Source organism: Humulus lupulus, chromosome 9 (assembly GCF_963169125.1).
Source record: "Humulus lupulus chromosome 9, drHumLupu1.1, whole genome shotgun sequence".
Classification (NCBI taxonomy): domain Eukaryota; kingdom Viridiplantae; phylum Streptophyta; class Magnoliopsida; order Rosales; family Cannabaceae; genus Humulus; species Humulus lupulus.
Window position 1 is genome coordinate 174,544,616 of NC_084801.1, and position 13,311 is coordinate 174,557,926.

A 13,311-nucleotide genomic window follows, 5' to 3' on the forward strand; every position below is an offset into this window, starting at 1 on the left:
CACATTCAGTGGTAGGTGGTGCCAATGAGGTTGGTGAAGATTGCGTTGTTGTAACTTGTAAGTAGCACGTAATATCCACGTATGTTCTTCAAACTAGTGGACAATAGCATTTATAATTAATTATAAATATGTCTCCAAGATAAAAAAATTATAGTAATATTAGTTTTAATTATTTCGCTAAGATATTATTATCGATGATTAATATTAAAATACAACCTTGTATTTTAATAATTTTGACTTAATCAGTATTGTAATTAAGTTAAAGAAAATGTGTTCATATTCATGTTGATTTATTTACACTTTTTATAGTCATATACTACAACAATTTCATATCCAAAGTTTATATATATATATATATACATATATATCCCACACCAACTCTCAAACAAACAACTCTTTTCCTTTTCCATTTCTCCAATGTTGAAGTTGTTGGATAGATTGTACATGTGATCTTTCTCTCCTTCCAAACAACCCGACAAACACACAAACTCATATTTTTTTTTTGTATTATTTAAACCATCTCTGCGTGTGTGCTGACACATTCTCTCTCTCCTTCTCTCTCTCTCTCTTCGGAGCTCTCTAGTTTTGCTCTGTTCCTTCTTCAATGGCGACGACTCCAGCCCCATGCTCATCTTGTTTCTCGACATCCCAGTCGAAGTTGAAGGATCTGAAGAAGACCCAGTTGGGCTACGGTCCCATACTCCAAGCCAAACCCATCAAACAATGGAGAGGCTTTTCGAGCATTGGAAATGGACCCAGAATCATAAGACCAAAAACAGAGCATTTGGAGAGAAGAAGTACGAGAAATGGGGTGGTGGTGGGTGTGAGGTGTACGGCAGAGGGATTAGAAAGAGGATTATTGGTGGGAAGGAGTTCTTCTATAGAAGAGGTAAAAGTCAACGTTCCAGAGAGGCTTAAGGTGGTGGCTATGGTGGCTGCCGTTATGTGTTTATGTAACGCCGATAGAGTGGTCATGTCTGTGGCCGTCGTTCCCTTAGCTGCCAAGCTTGGCTGGTCTAGCTCTTTCTTAGGCATTGTTCAGGTATTACTAACTTCTTATCTTTGAATTAAACTAATCTGACTTGGGTTTTTTCTTTGTACCTAGAAAATCTTTGACTTTTGGATTTCTTTAGCTTATAATGCATGTTTTCGTATGGGTTCGATTCATATCTACAAGTACTCTGCGTATTCTATTTGAATAGGAACAAGAAGAGAGAGAAGTTAAATCCAATAGGAGCACTGTAGAAATGTAATATTTCAACGACTAGTAAAAAAATTGATAGTCGGCTAGGTTATCTCTGGTGATTAAACTTGTTGGAGTTGTGGTTGAAATTAGAGGCTGTTGTTGGTTCGCCACATCTATAAAATCTGAGTTGTGTTCTTGCTGGTCCCCACAACATGATACCAACATCCACAAACCTGTCTCACCAAATCTCTTGGTGGGCTATTTAGTATCAACCCAAGCCCAATGTTGGTTTCTGGATTGCCTGCCCAAGTTGGTCATATTGGATTTTGTAGTGTAAGACTATGAATCTATGATGACTTTTCTACAGAACAATGTATGTGTAAGTATAGACATAGTTATGGAAGTTTACATTATAGGATGAAGATTTTAGAGACTATGAAAATAGAAAATTACACAGTATAGAATGGCATGTAGGGTAAAACTCGTGGGGTTACATCTGAAAATTAATTGGCAAGTTTAGAGAGTAAGAAAATAACAAGATATGGTAAAACTCTCGGGTTTCATCTCAAAAACAATTGACAATGAATAGAGTATCGGTATTCTATAGTCTTATAAGTAGGTTGATATTCTCATGTCTATTTGACATGGGACACTCTCATAGTATGTTCATATTGACAACTTTCCATGCTTAGCAAGTAGCAACACAAAATGCCTTTTTTTTTCCTTCTTTTAAGTTTTTTGTGTTTTTTAACCATTTTGGTCGTTAAATTCAATGCTGACAAATCAAACGCGGTTTGGTCCATTTTTTGAAGTCATCTTTTCTGTGGGGATACATTTTCTCCTCGGTGATTGGAGGAGCATTAGTGGATAAATATGGAGGAAAGAGAGTGATGGCATATGGTGTGGCTTTGTGGTCTTTGGCCACTCTCTTAACACCATTGGCTGCCAACCACTCCACAACAAGCCTCTTGGCTGTTCGCGCCGTCTTCGGACTTGCTGAAGGCGTAGCCTTTCCCTCAATGAGCACTCTTATATCCAGGTGATTCCTCTTTAGTGTCATTATCTATCATAGATTCACACAAGCTGGACATGAATTATAAATAGGGACTAAACTCTGATAAATTATTTCTGAACCAACCATAAACCAGATTATTCTTTAGGACTTATATGATAAGGAAACCAATTCTTAAAAGTGTTCTTTGGTGATTTTTGTGTAGGTGGTTTCCAACACAAGAAAGAGCGAGTGCAGTTGGACTATCTATGGCAGGATTTCATCTTGGCAATGTTGCAGGGTTCCTACTTACTCCAATAATGCTGTCATCGATGGGGATGTCGGGTCCATTCATTCTCTTCTCTTCGTTTGGGTTGATCTGGTTGATGACATGGGCCTTAAAGGTCTCAAATGATCCAAAAGAAAGCTCTTATATCAGCAAATCAGAGCTTCTTTTAATCCAAGCAGGAAAAACTGAATCTCCTGTGAAAAATGACAAACTCCCACCTCTAAGCCTTTTATTATCAAAGTTACCAACATGGGCTATTATTTTTGCCAATGTAACCAACAACTGGGTGAGTTTTTTTTTTCTTTTTCCAGTAATGGTTGAGTGAGATTTAAGATTATGTATGAAGCTTTGCTTATCAATGGTCTGTATTGCAGGGATACTTTGTTCTTCTCTCATGGATGCCTGTCTACTTTAAGACTGTAAGTAAACCATTCTTACAACAGTAAAAGCAAATGCAACTTAGCATGATTTACAAGAGAAATTGTTATTTCTATACTTGATGATCCAAGTCTACAAGCAGAATACCCTTTATGCAAGTCCTCAACAGTTTGTTATTCCTGTTTTTGGCTCTTCTGTAGGTATTTAGTGTGAACTTGAAGCAAGCAGCATGGTTTAGTGCTGTTCCATGGGGAACAATGGCGGTTTCCGGCTTCATTGCAGGCACATTATCAGATTACTTAATCAAGGCAGGGTACTCGTTGACACTAGTTCGAAAGCTCATGCAGGTAATTTTTTCACTTTGTAATGACTCTTTGTCGAATTAGGAGACAAATTGCCTAATGGTATTGTGGGTTTAGAGCATTAGGTCTGTTAGAATAGACAGTGGAATGAAAGTTTAGACAATAAGACGAAAGTGTAGACAGTAGTAGAATGAAGTAATATAGAAAGTAAAATTGATGGTATGGCATCTTAAAACCAATTGATGAGCGGAGTAACTCATGTTGTTATGAATGGTTGAATGTGCCCACACATTTTTTACATGGACAATCTAACAAACCCGAGTGGTCAGACTCATTGTTTATTCCCATTAGGTTTGGCGCTTGATGATAGAGTTTAAAATCAAGTGGTAGTGATCTACACATTAGCTGATATGCATTTGATTCTTAAAACTATTTCAAGACTATTTGTGTATCTATAAAACTCACCAAGAGATGATGTTTACTTGTGAAAATTCAGTCTGTTGGTTTCATTGGACCCGGAGTGGCATTGCTATGCTTGAACTATGCAAAAACACCTATAGCTGCAGCAGTACTCCTCACCATAGCGTTGAGCTTAAGCTCTTTCAGCCAAGCTGGTTATTTCCTCAATATGCAAGTAAGTCACATCACATCCACTCAAACCATAGTTATTCCACCATCCATTTTTATTTTGGCCACAAATTCGATTACATAAACATGTCTAATTTTCTTTCTCTTTTGAATCAAACAGGACATTGCTCCTCAATATGCTGGATTTCTCCATGGTATGTTCTTTCTACCTTTTTCCATCTTCTATATTGGATTTTTGTTTAGTATGATTCTTTCTTACACTTTTTTTCTTTTGTTTCCATCAACAGGGATTTCGAATTCAGCCGGGACATTGGCGGCCATCGTTAGCACCATAGGAACTGGATATTTTGTTCAATGGTTAGGATCATTTCAAGCATTCTTAACTGTCACAGCAGCTCTCTATTTCATTACAGCCATATTTTGGAACCTTTTTGCTACTGGAGAACGTGTCTTCTATGATTGATTTTTTATTTTTTTTGAAAAAAAACAACAGAAACAAAAACAAACAAACAAAATGTCCATGGCAATGTAGAGGTTTTTTTTTTTTTTAGCTACTTTAATTTATTAATTTATTTATTTATTTTTTTTTTGGGGGTGGGGGGTTGTACACCAAGCAAGAACAGTTTGTTGTTTTTCATTTCCTCCAATTGTTTGCAACTTGTACATGTCAAATTCAATTGTGAGATGAAAAGTAATAATAGTGAAACTTATAGCATGAAGATTTGAAATGATGAATTTTATTCAGAAATAATTTAGCAGCAAAAAGAAAAAATTGCCTTACAAATTCATTGAGATATGTAACATGTTTTCATTACCATAGACATATGAACATAAAACATATTCATATATGGTAGAATACACATATAGATAAAAGAGAGAGAGAGAGAGACCATTTGATGATAAAAATTTTGGCGAACAAAAAAAGTTTTAAAATCCAATAAAAACTAAAACTAAAACGAAGAGTTAAAATCAAAATAAAACAAATCTAGATTATATCAATCTTAAACATTTAAAATTAAATTAACAAAAATAATATATAATCTTTTATAAAAAAATAATTTAAAGCATACAGTTCTATTTTTATTTTTTGATGAGAACTAGATTTAACTTAATGGACTTTTGCCCTTTAAAAATTATTTAGATATTTAAATATAATTTTTAGAATAATTTAAGTATCTTTGAGACAAATAAGGCACTTGCCCCACCCTAACATGGCTCTGTCCATGCATTGACATAATTATATAATTATTATTTTTTTAATTATATAATTTAATATGACATAATTTTACTTGAAATAGTGATTACAATTAACAATGGAATGGATTATTATATGGGTAATGTTTACTTTAATTTGAGAGCACACTCAATGCATGAGCTAAAATAGCTTATTTTTCAAAATTTTGAAGAAATAAGAAAAAATACATGCTACAATAGGTAAGATAAAATACATATCTATTTTAATTCTTCTCCACATTTAGAGAAGGTTTAACTCATTTTTAGAAGTAATTTATTAATTTTTTTATACTCTATTTTAATTATATTTTATTATTTTCTCTTTTTCTCTTTCTTTTTTCTATTATTTTAATGAATAAAAAATATAGTATTTAAATAAATAAATAAATTGATATATGATATGATGTAAAACAAAAAAAATATATTAGAGTTTTGAATATGTATTTTGAATAATAAATTATAATATTTATTGGGACTGCTTTAACATATTAGTATATTTATACTTTTTTTGTTAGGGTTCACATAATTTTTAAAAAGTACTTTTAAGCCTTAAAAGTTCTTTGAAGAGCTTCCTAGGATTTCCTAACCAAATGAGTTTTTTTACTTTAATAAGTTATTTTTCAAGAAACTACAAAAGGAGGCTTCTTTTGATAAACTAAAACTAAAGTTTATCCAACAAAAACTTTTATATACTTATATAATAAACTTTTTCTTTTATTAGTTCAAATAAAACGTTTTAGAAAAAAAAATTGGTGTCCTCAAACTCCAACTTAAAATAATTTCAAGAATTAGAATGAAAACCTATAAATAGGCAATCCCAAGAAAAATAATCAATATGGCTATAGAGGAAATTGATTCATTCTTTGACACTACTTATCTCGAGATAAAATAATTGTATACATTACAAATATTTTATTTTATAGGACTATACAGTCTCAAATCGTAGACCTACAAACCACACATTTTATTATTAAAATGATTTGAACTGTTTCAAAGACCCAACATACTTTTTTTTTTTTTCGAATTGAGCTCTTTCGTTAACTTATATAAATATCGGTTAATCTATAATATTATTTTTGATAGAAAAATAAAAAGTACTACCACCACTAGTGGCAGATAAAATAGAATCGTAGAAATGTTAAAGGGCACCAGTGGTGTCCAACACCACAATGATGTAGCCTACTGTTATTGATGCAATTTAATATCAAGTCTCACACATTTTAATTTAATAAGTATTATAGGCTATTGGTAAACAATCATAGGGCGTCATGTGATGTTAGACATTTTAAAATATCAAATAATAACACTTAATGGAATCTTTATTCACCCAAACCCATCTATACATTGGCTTGTGTATCACGAGTTTTTCACAACTAAACTAATTAATTATGGGTGTTCATTGGTCAGTTTGGGCGGGTTAGGTGGATTTTTGACAAACACAAATTTATAATTGGGTTGGTACTTTTCAACCCGTAACCCACCCAATTAAAAAAAATTGAAGTTCAACCCGATCATCGGTTTGGGCGATTTGGGCGGGTTACTGCTAAAACTTATTAATTTTTTTTTCTAAAAAAGTCATTTTCACTAATTTTTTTATTATATTCTCTATTTTTAGTTTGTATTTGTAACTAAAATAATTGCTACTTTAAAATGTACGATTTTTTTTATAAAAAAATAATTTAAATTTAGATTTATATATGTATAATTAATAATTAAATAAATTTAAAATTTTAAAAAAGTAGACAAACTTTAATGGGGCGGGTCGGGTTATATTGGATGGGTTGCCAAAAATTTATTACCACCCAATATAATAATTTGGCAATTTGAAATAAAGCTTGAGTTTTTCGGGTTGTATTTTTTATCGATTTTTTCGGATTGGTTTGAACAGATTATTCGAGTTGGGCGGGATGAAATTTTTTTTGAATAGCCCTACTACTGTCCCACTGCACTTTTGTTTTGTCCAATGGTCGGACCAACAACTCCATAAAACGACATCATTATCATCTAAAATCTTCTCTCGTGGATATGGAAAACGACATTTTTACCTTCTAAACTCTTCTCTTGTGGATATAGAAAACGACATCATCAATAGGTAGACGCCAAAAACTTCACACTAAATCCAATGCTGGCATCTCTCACTAGCCACTAGAATTGAATATAATAGGGACAACACTCAATAGTGAATAATAAATAGCAAAAATTATCCATAATAATTGAAAACTCACCCACAATAAATTGAAAATACAAAATTTATGATCTTTTTTTGTGGCCGGTGGGGTTTGGATTAATAGTACAACAAAAATAAAGAAAATAGAGACGGTTATCAGTTTGCTTTTATTTTGTACCCTTGGATACCAAAAATTGAGATACTAGAACCGTTGGATACCAAAAGTCCACTTTCTATTCCAATCCAAAAAATCTGTTGAGGTTTCTAATCCCTCAAAAATATCTGAGGCATTACATAATTGGCCTATTTTTGTTGCCATTTTTACTAAAATATGATGAAACTCACCTTTTTTGTTTTAAAAAAAAAATATTATTTTTAGATATTTTGTCAACTTTATATTGAAATAATAATAACAATAGTTATTTTTTATTAGTTTTGTTACACCCAATTTAAAAAAAAAAAAAAATTGTCTCAAAATGTAGACTCAAAAAATGTATTCTTATTAGGCTCGAAGGCAACAAGAGTCTCCTCCAAAAAATAAGTTCGAAAGACCAATCTAGCAAGGAGGTAGCAACAATTGGAATGATGAACTCGACGTTACATATGATCTCGAAAGCGTGTTGAGGCAGCATTCAAGCTCGAAGACACGTTAAATTAATACACAAATATGTTGTTAGGAAATCCCTATAATCAGGGGATTTTATTCAAACAGTGTAATCAACTTTATTATCTAGGGATATTTATCTACAATAAATTTAATTGATTGTATTTAATCTATTTGTAGTTCCAATTCAAATCTAATATGAGTAATGTAGAATCTTCAAGATTAATGGAGAATTCTTGTAACCAGGTCTATAAATAATCTGGATTTAGTCATTTGTACATATCCACTATTATATAGTGAAAAAATCTCTTTGATATTACTCTAAAAAAGCTTTAACGAAAATATAATAAAAGTAACTCGTAGACTAGATAGATTTTAACTATTGAACTACATAAAAATCTATATTATTCTTTTTTTGCTAAACTATTCATTCAACGATTTTTAAATTTTTTATTTTTATAAAATCTCGACTATCAAATCATTCAAAAAAATAACAATATTATGGAATATATGGTTCAGCACAATTAATAAATCTCACAGTACTCGATTTTCATATGAAATCTGTATAAATTATGAATTTAAGTACTCCATATGCCTCTTAATATTAATTAGAAAATATATATATAACATAGGTATAAGAAGTTCCATTATATTAGTTCTTAATAAACATAGTTAAAAATTAGGCATAAAATTTTATATATTACTTATATCACTTTTAATTAAAAAAATATATTTTAATATAAATAAAAAAATGTATTAGAATTAGAAATTACTAATAATCACTACATGAATGTTGTCACACACACACACACACAAAAATCAATAGTTTACTATAATGTGTTCTTAATGAAATATCTTATAGTAACATAGTTTTTTTTTTTCCACAAGAAGCAAAAAGTTCTTGGTTGGTTTTAATTTGGCTAATGTAATTGGTGAAGACAATGTGATGAGATGAAAAACAATTGGGGACTAGACTCAAACCTACTTTGGCTATTTCCAAGCACGCAATTCTAAAGAGAATTACACTTCACCTTTTCATAGTCCAAAACCCCCCAAACAAAATATGTCAGCAATCCAAACTAAACAACATCTCACTACATTCCAAAACTATTCTCACCTTTGTTTTTGAAGAAGAAGAAGAAGAGAAGATTCTCTTGCTTGATTCTTTGGCTTTTGGTCAACTACAAAAGCTGATGTTTTTGGAATCAGTCTCCCAACGATGATTTCGGTGAAACACAGAACTTGATTTGCCTCCTAATCTTTATCTTCTCAATCATTAACAAATACCCAGATTCAATTTTGGGGTTATCTATCGACAGAAGCTCTTCCATCAAGATAAGGGATAAGATTTCTGATTTGGGTCAACTCCAGCAGCCAAAAGTTTTAAGTTTCTGAATTGGGTTTTGAGCAAAGTAGCGAACTTGATTGGTATTTGTTGAAGAATTATTTGATTTGGGTTCTGAACAAGGTAGAGAAAGAATTAACGTTTTAGTGTTAAAAATTTCTCCTTTTTCTTTTTATCAGATATGAATTTCAGGAACATGGATGAGTTCTGGGCTTTTTATGTGAACCAACACTCGAAACCTTTAACAAGGCGCTGGCATTTCATTGGTACCGCTACTAGTATCTTCTTCTTGTTATGTTCCTTGTTTTTGAGTTGGTGGTTTCTGCTCTTTGTGCCATTATCTGGGTATGGATGCGCTTGGTACAGCCATTTCTTCATCGAAGGAAATATTCCAGCCACGTTTGGGCACCCAATTTGGTCTCTTCTGTGTGATTACAAGATGTTTGGTTTAATGCTTACTGGGAAAATGGACAAAGAGATTAAGAGGCTTGGAAAGAGGCCTGTCTTACAGGTTTTCTAGTTTCTTCATCGTCATCTTCTTCTTCTTCTCGTCCCTCTATTCTTGTTTATCCTTATAATAAGGTTTTTTTTAGTTCAAAAAGTCTGTCTGTCTGATCTTTCTTATGATCCCAAGTTCAGAAACATGTTTTCTTGAATTGAAACAACATTCTATATTACAATAACTTGATTGGGATTGGGAATTATTACTGTAACTGTTGTAGATTCTATTTATCGTTTTGATGTTAATTCTGAACTATTTGGTTCTTCAGAATAAGTAACTCTATTTAACTCTTGTATTCCAATTCCAAATTTGTCTGAAACCTTGAGAATTCATCTCAAGACTAGTTTACAATACATACCAGGCTTTTGCTCTTAACCATTGCTTAAAAACTAAGCACTATTTGTGCTTTGCCCGGAAATGGTTGATATAATATTCAAAATGTAGTTATTAAATTTATTGGAAACAGGTATTGGAAACAATTAAAGAGGTTTGGTAAGCTTAATTGGTTACAAGCTCTGTTGGAAATTTACTGTTCATGCATAGTCATTGAATTGAAAAACTGGTAATCATTGGAAAATGGTACAAGCAGAAAACGTTATTATCACCACTCATCGTTATTATATAGAAAGATTTTACTATCTGTTAATAGTGTATCCCACCTGATTCTGAGAGCATTATTCCTACCATATGTACGGTTTACTTGGCAACTGATATGAAGGGACAGCATTGTTATGACGATAGTTGTGGCTTTTTATTTATTGCTACATTGGACTATAGGCTAGATTTGTATTCGAGAGATGTAAATGTGATTTTTTCATCTCGAAAAAATGTGATTCAATCACTTGATTTGTGCTTCAAACTGACACACCAAATGACATTGTTACTGATGGGCTCAAGGTTGTATCGAAATCATACTTTAAACAGCAAGTCCCAAGAGAAAATTTTGTACTGCCACGGCATTTGATTAATTGAGAAATGCTAACTACATTAGTAAATTTTACTAATAATTTAAAAAATTATTAAAATATAAAAAATTAAATAATATTCATACATATATATTTATATGAAGTAGAGTCTAAAAACAATAGAAAGTTTCTTACGACTTCTCAAAATATGTTATGCTATATTTAGGGGTTTTGATAAAACCGCCCCACTGCACAAACCGCCCACACCACACCGCACTACAATTTGCGGTTTAGAACCTTTCGCGGTGCAGTTGCGGTTTGTAATTTTGCCAAACTGCGCGGTGCGATGCGGTTTGCTGTTTTAAATTTTATAAATGCTGTTTAAACCATACTGCACCGCGTCATTATATATATTAACTTTTTATATTTTTTTTCAATTTTACTACATGCATAAATATTTATATAGTATAATATAATATATACAATATCTAGAAAGAAATATAATATTTCATAGGATGCTAACACATATTCTTTTTCAATCTAAAGATATTCCTCATTAATTAAAATAATATTTACTTTAAATTACATTTTTTATTTGTTATTAGTTTGTTATATTTTTATTGTTTTGCTTAAAGTTTATTAGCTTGTTGCACATTTAATTATTTTGTTAAACACTTTATGGTTATGAGATTTATTATGAATCTTTCTTAATTATAATATTTAATTGTTAAATTATTTGGCGACAGGTATAAACTGCCAAAACCGCACCGCACCGCACCGCATTTTTGCGATGCGGTTTATAGGGTTTGAGGTCTATGCTGTGTGGGTTGCGGTTTAGAAAATTGTTCAAACCGCATATGTGGTGCGATCCAACAAATTAGAGAAAAACCGCACCCACCGCACCTCGAACACCCCTAGCTATATTCACATGACTATTTTATGTTATTATTTCTCTTGTTTAAAAAATGTCCCTAACATACTTTTGTCATTAAGTATTCTCTATCTTTCTCACTTTCTCCCCCTCTTCTCTTCATTCTCCCCTATGGCCGACACCTCCATCACCACCAACTCATCTCCATTTTTTTCTTAGTTTTTCTCTCTCTGTCTCTCTTTTCTCCTCCATTTCCCTCTCTTTTCTCCTCCCCATTTCTTTTATTTCTTAAGTTATCCATGGATACTAAAAAAAATATACCCATGATAGTTTTTTATGATTTCGAACTTAAACTTACTAAAAGTTCAATCAAGACACCAATATATGCATTTTGAATAGATGTGGACATGATTTTTTGGCTTTTTTTTTTAAGTTTTTCACAATTTTTTTAGATCTGAAATATAAAAATTTACAGAAATCACGATATACCTTGGTATTCCTCGATGTACCTTGATGTCCAGCCCGATGGACCCTTAAAAATCATGATTTTCATGAAAAAAACCATCTGCCTCGACACACCTCGATGAAACTCGATGCAATTAATAGAAAGTGCATAACTTTTCACTCGTTTGAGATGATTTTTTTGAGATCCACACGTCAGAGATTTGTACACACACATTTGTGAAGTTGAAAGCTTGAAAACACCCCAAAGTTCAAAACAATACCCCTATATTTTCAAACTTGGGTATGTTTTTAAACTTTGAACTTCCCAAGTGTGTGTGTACACATCTCAGACGTGTAGATCACAAAAAATACCCCTATTAAAAAAAATCACCTCAAAAGGACACCTGAGTGAAAAGTTATGCACTTTCTATGAATTGCATCGAGTTCCACCGATGTGTGTCGAGGTGGCATCGATGTGTGTTGAGGCAGATAACTTTTTTTCTTCATGAAAATCATGATTTTCATGATATACCTCGATGCCCAGCTCAATGGGCCCTTAAAAATCATGATTTTCATGAAAAAAATCATCTGCCTCGACACACCTCGATGCCACCTCGTCACACCTTGATGGAACTCAATACAATTCATAGAAAGTGCATAACTTTTCACTCTGGTCTTCGTTTGAGGTGATTTTTTTTAATTTGGGTATTTTTTGAGATCTACACATCTGAGATGTGTACACACACATTTGGGAAGTTGAAAGCTTGAAAACACCCCAAAGTTCAAAACAATACCCCTATATTTTCAAAGTTTGGTATGATTTTAAACTTTGAACTTCCCAAATGTGTGTGTACACATCTTAGAAGTGTAGATCACAAAAAATACCCAAATTTAAAAAAAAATACCTCAAACGGACACCCGAGTGAAAAGTTATGCTCTTTCTATGAATTGCATCGAGTTCCATCAAAGTGTCGATGTGTGTCGAGGTGGCATCGAGGTGTGTCGAGGCAGATGGTTTTTTTTCATGAAAATCATGATTTTTAACGACCCATCGAGCTGGGCATCGAGGTATATTGTGTTTTCTACAAATTTTTACATTTTATATCTAAAAAATTGTGAAAAAATTCCAAAAAAAAAAACCAAAAAATCATGCATAGATCTGTTCAAAATGCATATATTGGTATCTTAATTGAACTTTTAGTAAGTTTAAGCTCGAAATCATAAAAAAAAACTATCATGGATATTTTTTTAGTCTCCATGGATACTTTAAGAGAGAAGAAAAAAGCGGAGCATGATGCCAAAGTTGTGGATGTTTTTTTCAAAGAAATTTGGTGGTGATAATGGTTTGGTGGTGGCTACCATTACTCTCCAAAAAATCAAAGGGTGAACCAAGAGAGAGAGGGAGAAGAGAGAGAGAGAGAGAAGAGATATGGAGGCTAAAAAAATGAAAGGGGTACATTTGAAAACAAAGCAAATAGTAGCATTATTTTGTAATATTAATATAGA

At 32.2% G+C, this 13,311-nt stretch overlaps 2 protein-coding genes across 2 annotated transcripts; both read left to right on the top strand.

Annotated features, from left to right (window-relative positions):
* Positions 1-393: 393 nt before the first annotated feature.
* On the top strand, positions 394-4,204 carry LOC133801172 (probable anion transporter 3, chloroplastic). The gene is made up of 8 exons (XM_062239334.1): positions 394-1,042; positions 1,999-2,225; positions 2,404-2,752; positions 2,841-2,885; positions 3,045-3,191; positions 3,643-3,780; positions 3,895-3,928; positions 4,022-4,204. Exons 1-8 carry the CDS (start codon positions 605-607, stop codon positions 4,195-4,197), a joined length of 1,554 nt encoding a protein of 517 aa, XP_062095318.1. The 5' UTR covers positions 394-604; the 3' UTR covers positions 4,198-4,204.
* A 4,522-nt stretch (positions 4,205-8,726) lies between these two features.
* LOC133801174 (uncharacterized) lies at positions 8,727-9,886 on the top strand. Its single transcript, XM_062239335.1, has 2 exons — positions 8,727-9,166; positions 9,263-9,886. The coding sequence occupies exon 2, from the start codon at positions 9,265-9,267 to the stop codon at positions 9,601-9,603; it is 339 nt and encodes a 112-aa protein (XP_062095319.1). The 5' UTR covers positions 8,727-9,166; positions 9,263-9,264; the 3' UTR covers positions 9,604-9,886.
* Positions 9,887-13,311: the final 3,425 nt, after the last annotated feature.

What these genes read in the sequence shown, in the direction of transcription:
- LOC133801174 (XM_062239335.1), top strand. Translation starts at nt 9,265, where the DNA reads ATGAATTTCAGGAACATGGATGAGTTCTGGGCTTTTTATGTGAACCAA.
- LOC133801172 (XM_062239334.1), top strand. Translation starts at nt 605, where the DNA reads ATGGCGACGACTCCAGCCCCATGCTCATCTTGTTTCTCGACATCCCAG. An exon ending in TGCCTGTCTACTTTAAGACT is followed by an intron (nt 2,886 to 3,044) that starts GTAAGTAAACCA and finishes GCTCTTCTGTAG; the next exon opens with GTATTTAGTGTGAACTTGAA. An exon ending in TAGTTCGAAAGCTCATGCAG is followed by an intron (nt 3,192 to 3,642) that starts GTAATTTTTTCA and finishes GTGAAAATTCAG; the next exon opens with TCTGTTGGTTTCATTGGACC.